We start from the raw sequence: 14,629 nt of genomic DNA, 5'->3' as shown, positions 1-14,629 counted from the left end.
CTAACGGGAATGCTAAATATGGAGTTGAATTCAGAGTGAACTTTCTGTAATTGCAAACCTTGTTCAGCTTCGAGTTTCATGGAGGAAAGAGATGGGGTATTGGGAAGTGTGGAGTTCTTGCAGCCATTCAATTCAACAAGGCTGCCTTCCCATTTAAATTGCATCTTCATGGTTGCAAAATCCCAACAAATTGTCCTCAAGGTCTTGAGCCAATTTACACCTAACACAGCACCAAAGCCACATAAGGGAAGCAAAAACAAATCAAAAGGAAAAATTTGAGTACCCATTTGAATTGGAAGCTTTCGACAAAGGCCAGGACTTTTCACTTGTTCGCCGTTAGCTACCATCACCCGCAAATTACTTTTGGCCTCAGCTTGAATCTGAAGTTGGTGGATAAGGGCTTCATTCACGAAGCTGTGAGTCGAACCCGAGTCGATCAAAACAAGTAAAGGAAATCCATTGATGATGCCTTCCACCTGCATAGTTTGTGTAGTCTGAGTGCCGGAGATAGCATGAAAAGATATTGCAGGCTCCTCATCATCAGGTTCATCTTCTTCAACCAAGACCTCAAGCCAAAATAATTTTTTACACCTGTGCCCAATTTCAAATTTCTTATCACAATTAAAGCATAACCCTTTTGCTCGCTTTTCTTCCATCTCAGGTCGAGAAAGACGTTTGATGAATGAAGGCTTGGGTCCGCTGTTGTTGGTCGGTTTTGTGGTGAGCCGACGAGGAGGGAACGAATCAACCCTTCCCTTCTCACTGCACCATTCATAAAGTCGAGCAAGGCTCATCGCTGTTGTCAAATCAGCGGGGTTGTGCAGTTCAACTTCCACTGCTAGAGCTTCATGTAACCCACTAATAAAAATCTCCTTTTCCTGTTCAGAGGTGAGTGTGGTGGTTTGAGCAGAAAGCCTCTCAAATTGGCGTTAGTAGTCCTCAACAGTACTGGATTGCTTAAGTTTGGAGAGTTCTCCCAATTTGCTGCTGCAAATTGGAGGCCCAAAACGCAATTGACACTGAACTTTAAAATTAGCCCAAGAGATATTAGGCCTATCCCAAGTTGGTAGAAGCCTGGGATCTCGAACGTGTTATGGGACCAAGGGAAGGATCAAACCCTTCACTTCTGGGCAAGACTGGTTTCTTCCCTTTGTTCTTCTTAACTCTACCTATTTTGATAATAACATAAACTTACAAATAAAGAAAAGTGAAAGCTCAATTAGTGAGAGAGCAAACAATCTCAAAGCCAAGCTTAAGATAAAATATTTCTTGCCTCTTCTTTCAAGACACAGCCAATAGAATACTAAAAGATGAAACTGACAACATTAAAAGATAAGTAACTGAAGGAAATAAATAAGAAAGTAACTGAAGAAAAATACATGGAATTAAAATATAAAGATAGTGGTTACTGCCACTAATTAATCATTAACTTCTTTGGAAAACGTTTTCTGTAATTGTTGGCAAAAGAAATTAGTTTTCCACTGGTCCGCTGCGCCGGTGTATTAAACTGTTGACTCATAACAAAAAGCCATTGTCAAAACTAGCTTTGTAGGAAAAGATGCAATTCCTGCAAGTGAAATGTTTTGGAAAAGAAGACCGATTTTCCTTCAACAACAGAAATCTATTTTTTTATTGTTGATTATACATTCATCTTGTTTGTTGTTATACATCATATTCAATGGTACTCGATGAAATACAAATTTATATATGCCATTAATGCATCCAGAAAACTTAAATAAAGATAGGGATGCTTAGCTTCTAGATATTAGGGACAAAAAGAGCATGAAAGTTTTGGATCTCCTAATTTAAAGATTTTAGATAAGAGTGTGGTTCGAGTTATGTTCTCTGAAGAAGATGATGATGAGTTTGCAAAGAATGTGTTGGAGAAGTTTCCAGACCCAGCAAACACTATTCCAATTCATGTCTCTACTGACTTCATTGTTCCATTCCTCTATTAAAGGCCTTGCTGCTACTTGCTAGATTTTATTTCACTTTGTTAAGAGGGAGATAGGGAAGCTAGCACTTGCACTAGTAGTGGCTTGAATCAATATTATATGTCGATTGTTTATAGCACTCCCAAAGAAAATGATCAGTAGCTTCATCCGCTCCCTCATGCTAAGAATAAAGCTCTTAAAGCCTAAAAAAGAGTAAAGTTTCCAGAAGTTTTCTAGGTGACGTTTGCTTATGGCTGCTTATCTTAATTAACTGCAAATTCTTTTCTCATGTTATGACTCTTTATGTTTTATGAACAGGGACTAGGTCCTAATCTCTTTTTATCCAATGCATTTGTAATTTTCTGATGATGTATGTGTTTGTAATACAAGAGTTTACCCATTGCTCTCTCTAATTAGAGTGGATATTGTCACATTTTTTCTTAGTACTGCTATGATTAATGCATGGGTGTTCTTTTTGAAACTTGAGCAATTTTTAGTTTGTATTTAAGTTGTTTAGTAAAATAATTTCCTTCTTTTATAATTTTGACTGTCTTGTTTCTTGTGCATTTTAATTTTCTTTGGCTTGATGCATCCATCATCTCTCTAATATTAGTAAAATACAATAATATTAACATAAAAAAAACTCTCACATCTTATTTGGTTTTATAAGCGAGAGCGCTTGTTGTTTTAGTGGGTGTTAAATATAATAATTATATATCAAATAAAAAAATATATATCAGATATATAATAACTATATATTAAAATATGTGACATGAATATCAAAAGTACGAAATAAATATTAAAAAATAATTTCAAATATTAAATGTGTACTAAATATATACGAAACATATACCAAAAATAGTTTCGATATCAAATTCATATATTAATTATTAGTTATGTATACCAAATATTTCAAATACTAATTATCTGTTAAATATATCAAATAACTAAGTATATATTAAATATATACTAACTAAATATTAAAATTTATAAAATAGATATTTAAAGTACAAGCTAAATACTAATAAATGCTAAATGCATACTAACTATATATGAAAATATAAAAAAATTCAGATACCAATTTCAGATATTAGATATGTATATTAAATATTATTGAATAGATACTAAATATATATCAAACACAGACTAAACATATACCAAATAATTCAGTAGCAAAAAAATATGAAAATATATACCAAATTACTAATAACATATATTATTTTATAAAAATAATATACTTAATACATACCACTGTAATTTTTTTAAAGCAAATTTCAATTTATAATATTTTTGAAAAAAAAAACTGACAATGAAAATAATATTTTTTAATTTTTAAAGGATATTTCTGAAAAAATCCCTATAATAATATTTAGAGTTTAGCTGATTTTGTTTCTTAATTGGACACCAACTTTATTTGAACTTCAAGACTCTTAATCAATTAGCAATTCCATTCATTCGAAGATTCTTCATGCGAAGAAAATGCAAATTCAGTTGGATTTTGGAAAGTAAATCACAGGCCCAATGTCGACGAAGCCCAATAAAAGAGCCTACTGCCATTTCTAAGTCCAATACGAAATCCTGGCCCAAGTCTTACTTCTCTATCGTCTTCCTTCACTTCTGTTTCCTCTCTCTTGGCGCAGTTAGGGCTTTACCCGGCCACTATTTTGCATCCGAGAAAAAGAAGAAGAAAAAAGAAACTCAAATCCAGTGAATATCCCTCTAAAACCCTTTTCCACTCTCCGCTTCTGCTGCTGACTTAGGTAATAATGGCGTTAATAGAGCAAAAGAACGTAGCAGATGTGAATAATGTGAATACCGGCAATGAAATCTCTCCAAACATGACCATTTACATCAACAACCTCAACGAGAAAATTAAACTCGATGGTAACAGCTAATTGCCCTTCTCTTCTCAGTTATTCTTATCTAAATATCAGTTTCATTTTAGTGTGCTATTTTTGATCCCATAATTTGCTGTTCTAGAATTGAAAAAATCGCTGCACGCGGTGTTCTCGCAATTTGGGAAGATAATAGAGATACTGGCGTTTAAAACGCTGAAACACAAAGGGCAAGCTTGGGTTGTTTTCGAGGATGTTCAATCTGCTACTAATGCTATTAGGCAAATGCAGTCTTTTCCCTTTTATGATAAGCCAATGGTGTGTTTTTATTATACTCTTATTCTTTAGGGATTATTAATTTTTCCAAGAATTCAATTATTCTTTAAACCTGGGGTACCTTTTGCAAAATTGCTTCACAGTTAGCTTACATTGAAGTGTCCCTTTACATTTTAATGGAGGGGATCAGAGTTTGTTTTACTGCCATTTGGGATTGGTGCATCTGTAGTACATTTTATTTTTCAGCCTTCACTTTGTGCAATTATTTGCGGTTAGGTTTCTTAGTCTAACTATACATATGATAAACAAATAATTGTTTTGAGTATGGGTCACTCCCTTTTGGCCTCAGATTAATGTTTTCATGTTGAAAATGTGTTCAATGCAGAGAATACATTTTGCAAAAACTAAATCAGACGTCATCGCAAAGGCTGATGGGACTTTTGTTCCAAGGGAAAAGCGAAAGAGGCATGAGGAAAAAGGTAAGTTCACGACCTTGTAGTGTTCAGAAAGATGGTGTCATTTCTGGAACTGTTAAGTTCTGTTATATTTTTCATTTGATGTAGACATTAACCAGAAGCAACAGTGTGCAACTTAGAGTTGCTGTTTTAAACTTATGGATGAGATAGAGTACAACTACAATCATATGCTAGATGTTAGTTAATCTTGTTTGATATGTTCTTTTTTTCTTTCAATTAATTTCTTAAATTTGCTAGATTAGATCTCCTTGCATTTAAACTATCTTCCTGGAAAATCATTATTATTTTTTTATTTCTACTATGTGATAGGAAAAAGGAAGAAAGAGCAGCATGATGCTAATCAAGCTGGGATTGGAATGGCTCCTGCTTATGCTGGTGCTTATGGTGCAACGCCTCCGGTGAGCACATTTGGTGGCTTCTTTTACAATGCTTTTTGGTTCTTTAAAGTATTTACTATTGGAGTTGGATCATTGATTTTTCCTTCAAATAATTAATAAGTACGATGTACAGAAGATGGATAGTATGCGCAATTTAGAAAAAATGGACCTCAAGTTGCCAAAAGTGGATTGCTCAAGTTAAGAAATTTCATTTTTTCAGTGATAGGGGGAAAAAAAAAAGAAAATCATTTTGCCTATTAAAAGTCATTTGCTTTCTCAAACTTGATTATCTTAAAAAAGTTATGGAACTGTCCAGTCAGAGGGATGAGAAGACAGAATAATCTGCCTTTTGTACACCTCTTCTGATGAGAGGCATGCGTGAGAGATCTTTCCCTAGCTAAGAAATAGAAGTTTACATTGTGGGATAAGAAAACATTGAGCCTGTTTTCTGAAACATAATGAAGCTTAGGTATAATCTATATTCCAAGCTTTTTGTCATTTTCCTTTATTTCAAAGTTGCAGAGTAGAGAAAATTAATCTCTAAGCTGACCCCAACTAGCTTGGAAGTTGGGTCTAAGGTATAGTTGAGTTGAGTGTCATTTTCCTTTACTTCTGAAGCTAATTTTCTTACCTCTCTTCAAAATGGTGCAGTTATCACAAATTCCCTATCCAGGAGGTGCAAAATCTATGGTTCCTGAGGCCCCAGCTCCACCAAATAACATACTCTTTATTCAAAATCTTCCCAATGATACAACTACAATGGTACTTCAAATGTTATTCCAACATTATGCTGGTTTTAAAGAGGTTAGGATGGTGGAGTCAAAGCCAGGGATTGCCTTTGTAGAGTATGCTGATGAGATGCAGTCGACAGTTGCAATGCAAGGACTTCAGGGTTTGAAGATACAGCAAAATCCAATGTTAATTACCTACGCCAAGAAATAGTCAAGGGTGCTTCTGATTTTTGCCTTGATAGGAGAAACTGCAATGAAGTAGAATGTTTCAAACTTGTAACTGCTTATTTACTGTATCTGTTGACAGGAGACTTGTGTACTATTATAGATGAGTGAGCGACTTTCTTCTGCTCAATGTTATCTTTTGGAAGTACTTACTAGTGTAGTAAATTGGTGAATTCATGTGTATTTAGCTTCCTAGAATTTATGAAACACCAAGTAAAGCGGCTTCTATTCATTATTAACGATTCATCCTTACAGGCACAAGGAAATAGTGTGCTCAGTGCGGAGCATTGATCATGTAGCAGCACCAAGTGAATTAGGCTGGCGAATTCAAAGCTAGGATGTACCAAATTAATAGTATCTCTTATGAACCAAAACATGCCATAGCCAATATTTACAAATTATCGTCGGGAAAAGAGGCAAATGCAGGACCAATTTATATACTCATTTGTATCATTGCGTGCGATGCTGACAGATAAACCAGTACCTCAATTCCCGCTACTGTTTTTACAGTTATGATCTAATATATAAGCTACAGGAATGCTACTGGCATCATAATTGTTAGATTATAGCCTTAACTTCCCCATTACACCCTTTCCAATTCAGTTTTGTGTTTTTGCAATTGGTCTGTCAACTCCTTTCTCCACTCTTGTATCAGTCGCTCTTGCTTCTTAATAATCTCATCCTTTATTTTTAACTCTTCTTTCATCACAGCAATCTCCTGTTAAAGCCCAACACAATATAATTTAGTCTAAAGTCCCAATAATATTGGGAAGTGGTTTAAAAAACAATATAAGGTGTCTATTGCAATCTATGAGCGAAATAAAGTTCACCTTTCTCAGTGTTTCTGCCGCAGTGGGCTGATCTTCACGTTGGAGACCAATAAAATAGAGTTGAAGTTTCTTGGCGGCCTCCATGAAATCCCTGGCATGCCTCTCAACATCAACTGAAAGAGTACCCAAATAAAGATTTTCTTTAGCACTTGTTGCTATTTAGTTTTGGTTCCGCATCATACTAGTCTTTTTACATCCTTAATTAGCCATATATATTATCATACAAAGAGTAGCGAAGATGCCACTGGTTCCAAGCATCAAGGACAAGCGAAAACCTGTAGGACCCGTTTGGTTCAAGGTTGGGAATGGAAAAGTACTGAGTTTAAGAAAAGACTATATAGTGAAGACATTCCAGATGAACACCTTAGATACAAAAAGAAATGAATTTTTAACAGTTAAATTGAGAAATGATAATTATTTCTGACCACGCCCGTTTTTCCTCTATCCATAATCAATTCAACAATTGCGATGGCTATCCTGCTAGAGAGCAGCAGTGCACTACTGTTATTCTTACCTGTTTGGGTGAATTACTGTGTTAGAGCTCCTCTTATTCTAATTAAAATTCTAAAAAAGATGGATTCTATTTTCTTTTTTTTTTCCATTTCTGTGTACCTAATTAAGCATCAAAGAACAAAAATCTAAAATCTATGCAAAGAAGAAAGAAACTCTACTGCTAGATAAGAATTCTCCTAAATGCACATCAACAAAAAACTGGAAAAGATGTACTCTGAAAGTTAACAAGAAATTACGCATCAAGTGGTTCATTTTGCAAATACCAAGAAACATGAGCAGAGGAGGAGGTAACTAACTCTGATGAGAAGGGTGAGGAGAGCGGTCAATGGCTTGGAGCTCTCTAGCAGGTAAGCAAGGAAGCAAAGCCGCCTCTAAAGCCATAACGCACTCTATCATGTCTTCCGTTGCTGCCTGATGTTGTTGCGATGGTGACTGTAGCTGCTGCTGATCCATCGCTTGCCTCTCTGCCATTCTCCCTCGGCTCTCTTCCCGCACCGTGGTTTGCTTTAAAGAAACCGAAAATACCTAGGGGTAAATATTTATCTGGGCCTATAGCCCAAACTATTCGAACTAAGAGGCCTGTTAGAGGTTAATGTGAGTAAACGCTTAAACAGACAAATACTGAAGCAGAGTGCATTTTGTCCCAAATTATTGATTTGTCACTGGGGCCAAGTAATAAAATCAAAATGAAGTATATGTTCCATATTGGTTTGCCTTGCCACTGAAGCCGAAGGAGACAATAATAATAAAGCATAGAACGAGAACAAAAACCATCATTTTGATTTGTTCTAAAGTTACCCTATGCATTTTATTTTCTTTTTTTTCAAATTTGCTTATGCTACATTATTGATAATGTAAGTTTACTATTTTTATTTCTCCTTTATCACTCAGTACCAGTTGGCAATCCCTGTCTAGCCTCACTTCTCTTCCTTCTTCTGATTATATGATGACAACCTCTGTTTTTATACTGGATTGCCTTTTCTATTCTTTCTGATTGTTTCCCCAGTGGCAAATTCCATTTCAGGTATAAGTAACCACTAAGGAAAACTTTTTTTTTTTTTTTCAGTTTTTATGTAGCTACAGAATCTTTGCTTCTTAACTGTCTTGCAAACTGTGATTTTTGCTATTAGTTGGTTGCCTGTGATTTTTGAATTCTTCTTCCTTTATTTTATTGATTGATTTTCGCTTCTCTAGCAAGCTCTTTAATATTTCTTTTCTGCATCTAAATGAGCTGTAGGTAGAAGGACCAGCTACTAAAATAGTCACCAGAACAACTAGAGTCTTCACCTGGCATACTGATCGCTCTTCATGAAAAAAATATTGCTTTGATGCACATTAAAACAGAATATAGAATTTGAAGTGAAGCATCTTACTACCTTAGCTTTTCCCTTCGGCAAGTGGTAGAGATTGTGGCCAAAAGAACTTGAATCGCATTAATGTCACCTGGTGCAACTTATAGATAAAAGATGCCTATAATACTTCCTTTTGCTGCTTAAAACATTTGTTTATTAAGAACAATTGTAGAAGAGGAAAGCAGTATTACATATATAGAGCAGATAGAGCAACTGCAGGAGAACTATCAGCAGATTAAGAGAAAAAAAAAGGAAAAAAGCTACACACACAAAAACGATATCACAGTGCAGGATAAAGAACAAACTTTACCTAATATTAAAACCAGCATGCATTAGAGTTTATCCAGTCTCCACCACAGTAAGGTGAACTTTTCGCAAACATATCAGCAAAATAAAGCCCTTCCCAGAAGTAATGAGAAGACTTTTGCTAATGTAGATTGGTAAAGATGGATCATAGATGTCAACGCTAGCGGCTTGCAGTGTTATTGTTGTGAAATGAGGCTGTGGACTGGATAGTTTATGGTAAAATAGATCATAGAAACCACTTCATCTCTGTGGTGTTGTCACTGAAGGTAGAAAACAAAGGACTCATTTCTATGTTTTGGTATCAAAGGAAGTGTCAATCCATAGTTCGTTTTAAACCCGATCTCTAAAACTAGCTATTCTGTCAGTTTCACTGATAATCACGTTTTTAAATTGTGTAAGCTCCTAAAAACTCAACTTGACAGACTAAAATGAACACAGCATGAAGTTGGGATAACCTTGTGATAAAATGCTAGTACAGTTTATAAACTGAGAACCATGCCAGAAGAGCATTCTATTTCTGGTATGAGAAAACTGCAAAAAAGTTTCCAGAGGTAGGCTAAAATTAGTGAAATGCCCTCGAAAACTACCATTCATTCTCTTCTTTCATGGTGCATATGCATTTTTTATCTTCTTTAACCGTTCATACTCTCTTTCCCTGGAAGCCTTAAAATATAATTGACATAAGGAATCTCATTATGTGTTTCATCAACAGTACTGCGTATATATCTGTCAATCTGTAAATTTGAAGACATCTACAATTATTTGCAAAAAATTTTTTAAGGTAAAATTTGTTCATGACGATGAAGGTACCCTAGAAAATTCGGTGGAACCAGCATCAAGTGGTGCTAATTTGCGATGATGGCACTGATTACGGGTCTTCTTGAAATCAAGATAGAGGTTAGTATAAGACGAGCAAGGCAGCACAAGGCAATGAAAATGAATCTCAATGCAAAAATAATTTGACATTGTGGGGAACTGCATCGAAATGAAGCGAGAGGAAAGAGACCAGGGAGAAAAAGAATGCAGCACCTTCGAATAGATGTCATCCTTGAACAAAGTAGCTGCTACTTCAATTTCACCAAGAGCTTCAACCTGATAAGGTAACATTAATTATTTTGTCAAAAGAAACTTACATGAAAGTTGAAAGCAATCTAAAGAAACTTTCATTTATAACGTAGAGTCAGATAAATGAATGGCAAAAAAAGTATAAAGAGAAGCAAATTATGTTCCAGATTCATAGAAAGGAAGTATCGAATAGGGCAAGTGAACAGCTGAATTACCATTTCCAGCTTATATTCTAATTTGTAATGCGCATCAACTATAAAATCACCTGCAAATGTCAATAACTCAACATTAAAAATCTTTCTCTTTTATTTTCTCTATTACAAATGGGAAGGAACTTGAAATCTTATTCAGATTGAGATATGCATATAGGGCTGGGCTAAGCATTCGGTGCATTAACCTGTAATGTTTACGTGAATCTTACACAACAATGTACCCATGTTATGGGTTTAGCATATGTCACGGAGCTGATTTGCATTTCCTTAACCCAAAGTCCTGAGGTATTATATTGTATAAAATTCCCTGCAATGAGTCATCATGATTAGTTAAAAAAAAGGTCAAAAGTTTTATTTTTCCTTCGCACTCTTTCTTCAGGCTTTGATAATGGACAATAAATCTTAAATTTCAACTATAGCCAAGAAGCATGAACCTGGCACCATAAAGCACAAATTCTTATCCAATTAGTTGCTCAAGCTTTAATCTATCTTATTTGTGAATAATATCAGAAATTCTTCTCAGGACATCATATATCCTCGTTTACTTAGAAATTATATTTTTAAGCAACATAGGTAAAATGTATGCTAAATTTATAAATAATTAAGATATTTATTAAATTAAATAATAAAATATGTATCGGTCATTCAACGATAAAGTATAAAACACTTGGGTATAAATGTTATTATCCTATTTGTTTGTTGTAATATTCATCCGGTAACACACAAAAGCATTAACAAAAACTGAGAAACATACATATGAAAATGTAAGCCTTTACCTTTAAGATTGTTGATATAGTTGTCATATAGTTGTTTGGCTACAGTTCTTGCTCTAAATTTTAATGTTATAAGGCACTTTAGGTCCTTTATTGCTCCGGTGTCATTTTCTCAACATAAACAAAACACTGGAAGTGGTGCTTTCAGCTGCAAGCTCATGATCAGCAAGAAAAACTGTGTTGGTGCTACAGATATTAGCATATGGCTTTTTGGTCGTATATTGGTTCTACCGAACGCCCTAGCTAGGATTTGCATATCTTATGTATCAGTACAAGGCAATTATTATACTACACAGAACTCTCTAGTTGAGATCAAAAAGTTTAAACCACCAGGGTTAATCCGAGTGTTAGGTGGGCTTGCTCTCCACTCTATCACCTAAGGTTCGATTGATGTGGCCAAGACCTAGGAGATGATTTCCAGATTCACAGCCAAGCATCGGCTGCTCCTTGCCATCGCCTGCCGAGGTGGATTAGTTGAAGTGCATGTAAAACTGGGCCAGACAAGACCTTATTTAAGGTTCAAACCAACAAAAATAAACTCATAATGCAATTGCTAGCTGTTTTATGTGTGCAGGTTGCAGTTTTATGGTGCAGATTAATGTCTTTTCCTAACTGCTTGAAACACCTCTTTTATCAATTTTGTTTGAATTGTGCAGGGATATGATATCTTGAAGAAGATTCCCGATGTAATTGGCATTGCAAACAGGCTTCAACTTGAGCAATTGAGTGGGTAAGAATTAGCATGTAACTGACACTGCATGGACTATTTTTTTCCTCCTCGTTTGCTTTTACTTTGAGTTGTTTGATTGTATATAAAAGAAATTTATGAAAGTTTAATTTTGATATAAGTTTTTCATTGCAGACACTTCGACACTATTTGATATGGATATGACCAAGCTTAAAGATGGACTTGATGGAGAGGACAACAAGAAAACCAAAGATAAAGCTAAGGATCTATTGAGCATGCTACAAGGCCCAATTACAAGGTCAAGGTCCGAGAAGCTACAAGAAGCCTTAATTGGCTATATGCAAGATTAAATTTGAAGGCTTCAATTGGCCATGCTAGGATAGGCCCAAGTAAAGACACATCCGAATGGGCTTTTATTTAATGTTTTGCAGTCCAAATACATTAAGACTAATGTGGGCTAATATTTGGGGTCAAATCTCTTATTTAAGTTCAGAACAATGTTATTGCCTATTTTTCTTATGTGGCATCTAGGGTTAATAGTTTTACTAGGGTTTCTTATGTTAGGTGGCTATAAAAACGCCCCTTAAGTTGTGTTTTGAGGGGATTCAAATTTTGATAAAATTATAGTAGTTGTTTCCTTTGCATATTTGCTTGAATTCTTGAATTCTTGTTGAATGCATAAACCACTTATCAAGGAATTGATCTATCCTTGTGGCGTGTTAAGGGTTAGGGTTTAAAGAACTTAGTTTTCTTTAGGTTCTGATCTTGATCAACCATACCTTGCAATCTGATTTAAGCGGTTCTTGGGTTTTGAAACTCAATTTGTTCTTGGGTTTCTAAGATAGTAATTCACGGGTTCATAATCATTAGGGTTCGTGGTTCTAATCCTTGGAGGTCCTTAACATTTGGTATCAGAGCTTTGGCTCTTAAATCAGGTTATTTATCCATTCTCTTTAAGTTATTGTTTGTTTTCCTTGAATTCTTGATTTTGTTCTTGAAGTATTCTTGGTATTCTTGAAATTTACATTGTTTAGTTCTTGATTCTTGTAGTTTTTGATTCTGATTAAAAAAAAAAACGAAACAAGAAAAAAAATATCAGATCTGAATTAGCAAAAAAAAAAAAGAATAGGTCTGATTGGTTTGATTGTCTTCGTTAGTGGAAAAACGTGTTTGGTGTTGAAATCATTGTTCTTGGGGTGATTATATAGATATTAGGGTTGTTAAAAGGTTCCTATTACAGCTGGTCTTAAAGGTTTCCTAAAATTAAAAGGAAATTAGGGAGATTTTCACAATCCTACATAAATAAGGATTAGGTGGCTGTTTGGGAAGATTCAAAGGGACATTAAATTCCAATGACCTGAGCCCTATACATACCATCTTATTTGAATTGATTCAGCTCTAAATTCATTTTTGTCCTTCATTTATTCTCCTCTTTGTGTGTCTTTTGAGTTTGGGCAGATTTGACACATTTAAAGCATAAAGAGGTAACCTTCCTTCTTGATCAACCTTCTTTGTGATTTTTGCTTCCTAAATCCTGTTCCTTCTTTTCCTATTTCAAGTCGAATCGCATCTTTCTTGTTTCTTACATCTAGATTGTTTCTTCATATGTCATTTGCATCCGTTTGAAGTTTTCGCTTGTTTGTAGTCCTAATTTTATTGAAAGCGTGACTAATTGTTTAATTTTCTTGACTTTTGCGTTTTGCCTCAACTAAGCTTTTTAGATCATAATTCTTGGTGCATTGCAAGCATAGTGAAATAACTTGATGTGTGGTTATTGATTCACATAAGAATCCTTGAAAACAAGCTGAGTGGTGTGAGTTTTCAGCCTTGTGTGATCATTCTTGATTGTGCAAAACACGAGTGACCATCCCCATTAATTGAGAGTAAACACGCGAGGGAGTGTTGGTGAGGTCCTTAATTTCCTTCGATTTATTTTTTTTATTGCATACTAACTCTTATTGCAGCATGTCAAGTGGTTCTAGTGGAGGTAATAATATGCCAACTACCGGCATACCCACAACACAAATGCATGAAAATGAGAGGGTGCAACGAAGCATAAGAAATATGAATGTGCAAATGGAGAGGTTGCAACTTGACATGGCATCCCAACGAAGGGAAATGGCAACCAATCAACAAGCCATTATGGACCAAATTAATGCACTTGCCCGAGGTCTGGAAAATAGGCTTGATGAACGGGGGAATGTGCAAGGTAATCATGGGCAACCAATTGGGGTGAATGAGGATGACTTTGATGAAGGTTTTGAGGAGTATGATAATGCAGCCTATGGTGGGGTTGGTAGAGGCATGGGTAGAGGAGCTAGGAGATACCAAAATCTTGGTAGAGGTAGAGGACACTTTGGTGGTGAGTTTGGTGGTTATGGGAACTATGATGATGTTGATAGGAACTTAGGTAGTATCAAACTTAGTATTCCTACCTTCTTGGGAAAAACTGATCCGGAGGCATATTTGGAGTGGGAAAAGCAAGTTGACCTTATCTTTGATTGCCATAACTTTTCAGAGGAGAAAAAGGTGAAATTGGTGGTTACCCAATTTAATGACTATGCTATAGTTTGGTGGGATCAGTTGGTGGTTAGTAGGAGGAGGAACATGGAAGAGCCTATTGGTAGTTGGATTGCGCTCAAAACTATCATGAGAAGGCATTTTGTACCCAGACATTACCATAGGGAGTTACATCAAAGACTCCAATCTTTGCAGTACAAGGGAGTGTTGAGGATTTTTATAAGGAGATGGAAATGCTCATGACTAGGGCTGATTTGGATGAGGATAGAGAAGCTACCATCGCACGATTCATTGGTGGGCTTAATAAGGAGATTGCTGATAGGGTAGAGTTGCAACATTATGTGGAGCTTGAGGAGTTAGTTCACCTTGCAATTAAGGTGGAAAAGCAACTAAAACCTAGAGGGACAGCAAGGTTTGAATATAAGGGCACTTCGAATGGGAGGCCACATTGGTCTAATTCTTGGAAAGGAGGTAAGAAAGGTGATGATAAGGTTATTCCCAATGACAACAAAGGGA

At 35.5% G+C, this 14,629-nt stretch overlaps 2 protein-coding genes across 2 annotated transcripts; one reads left to right on the top strand and one right to left on the bottom strand.

Annotated features, from left to right (window-relative positions):
* The first annotated feature begins 3,530 nt into the window (after window positions 1-3,530).
* On the top strand, window positions 3,531-6,086 carry LOC8259885 (U1 small nuclear ribonucleoprotein A). The gene is made up of 5 exons (XM_002523054.4): window positions 3,531-3,818; window positions 3,915-4,087; window positions 4,431-4,524; window positions 4,831-4,919; window positions 5,550-6,086. Exons 1-5 carry the CDS (start codon window positions 3,701-3,703, stop codon window positions 5,838-5,840), a joined length of 765 nt encoding a protein of 254 aa, XP_002523100.1. The 5' UTR covers window positions 3,531-3,700; the 3' UTR covers window positions 5,841-6,086.
* Window positions 6,087-6,258: 172 nt separating this feature from the next.
* On the bottom strand, window positions 6,259-7,713 carry LOC8259884 (mediator of RNA polymerase II transcription subunit 28). The gene is made up of 3 exons (XM_002523053.4): window positions 7,494-7,713; window positions 6,685-6,797; window positions 6,259-6,572 (listed from the first exon to the last, which is right to left on the bottom strand). Exons 1-3 carry the CDS (start codon window positions 7,666-7,668, stop codon window positions 6,438-6,440), a joined length of 423 nt encoding a protein of 140 aa, XP_002523099.2. The 5' UTR covers window positions 7,669-7,713; the 3' UTR covers window positions 6,259-6,437.
* Between the last annotated feature and the right edge of the window lie 6,916 nt (window positions 7,714-14,629).

Source organism: Ricinus communis, chromosome 1 (assembly GCF_019578655.1).
Source record: "Ricinus communis isolate WT05 ecotype wild-type chromosome 1, ASM1957865v1, whole genome shotgun sequence".
Classification (NCBI taxonomy): domain Eukaryota; kingdom Viridiplantae; phylum Streptophyta; class Magnoliopsida; order Malpighiales; family Euphorbiaceae; genus Ricinus; species Ricinus communis.
This window is presented reverse-complemented; position numbering and strand designations above follow the sequence as displayed.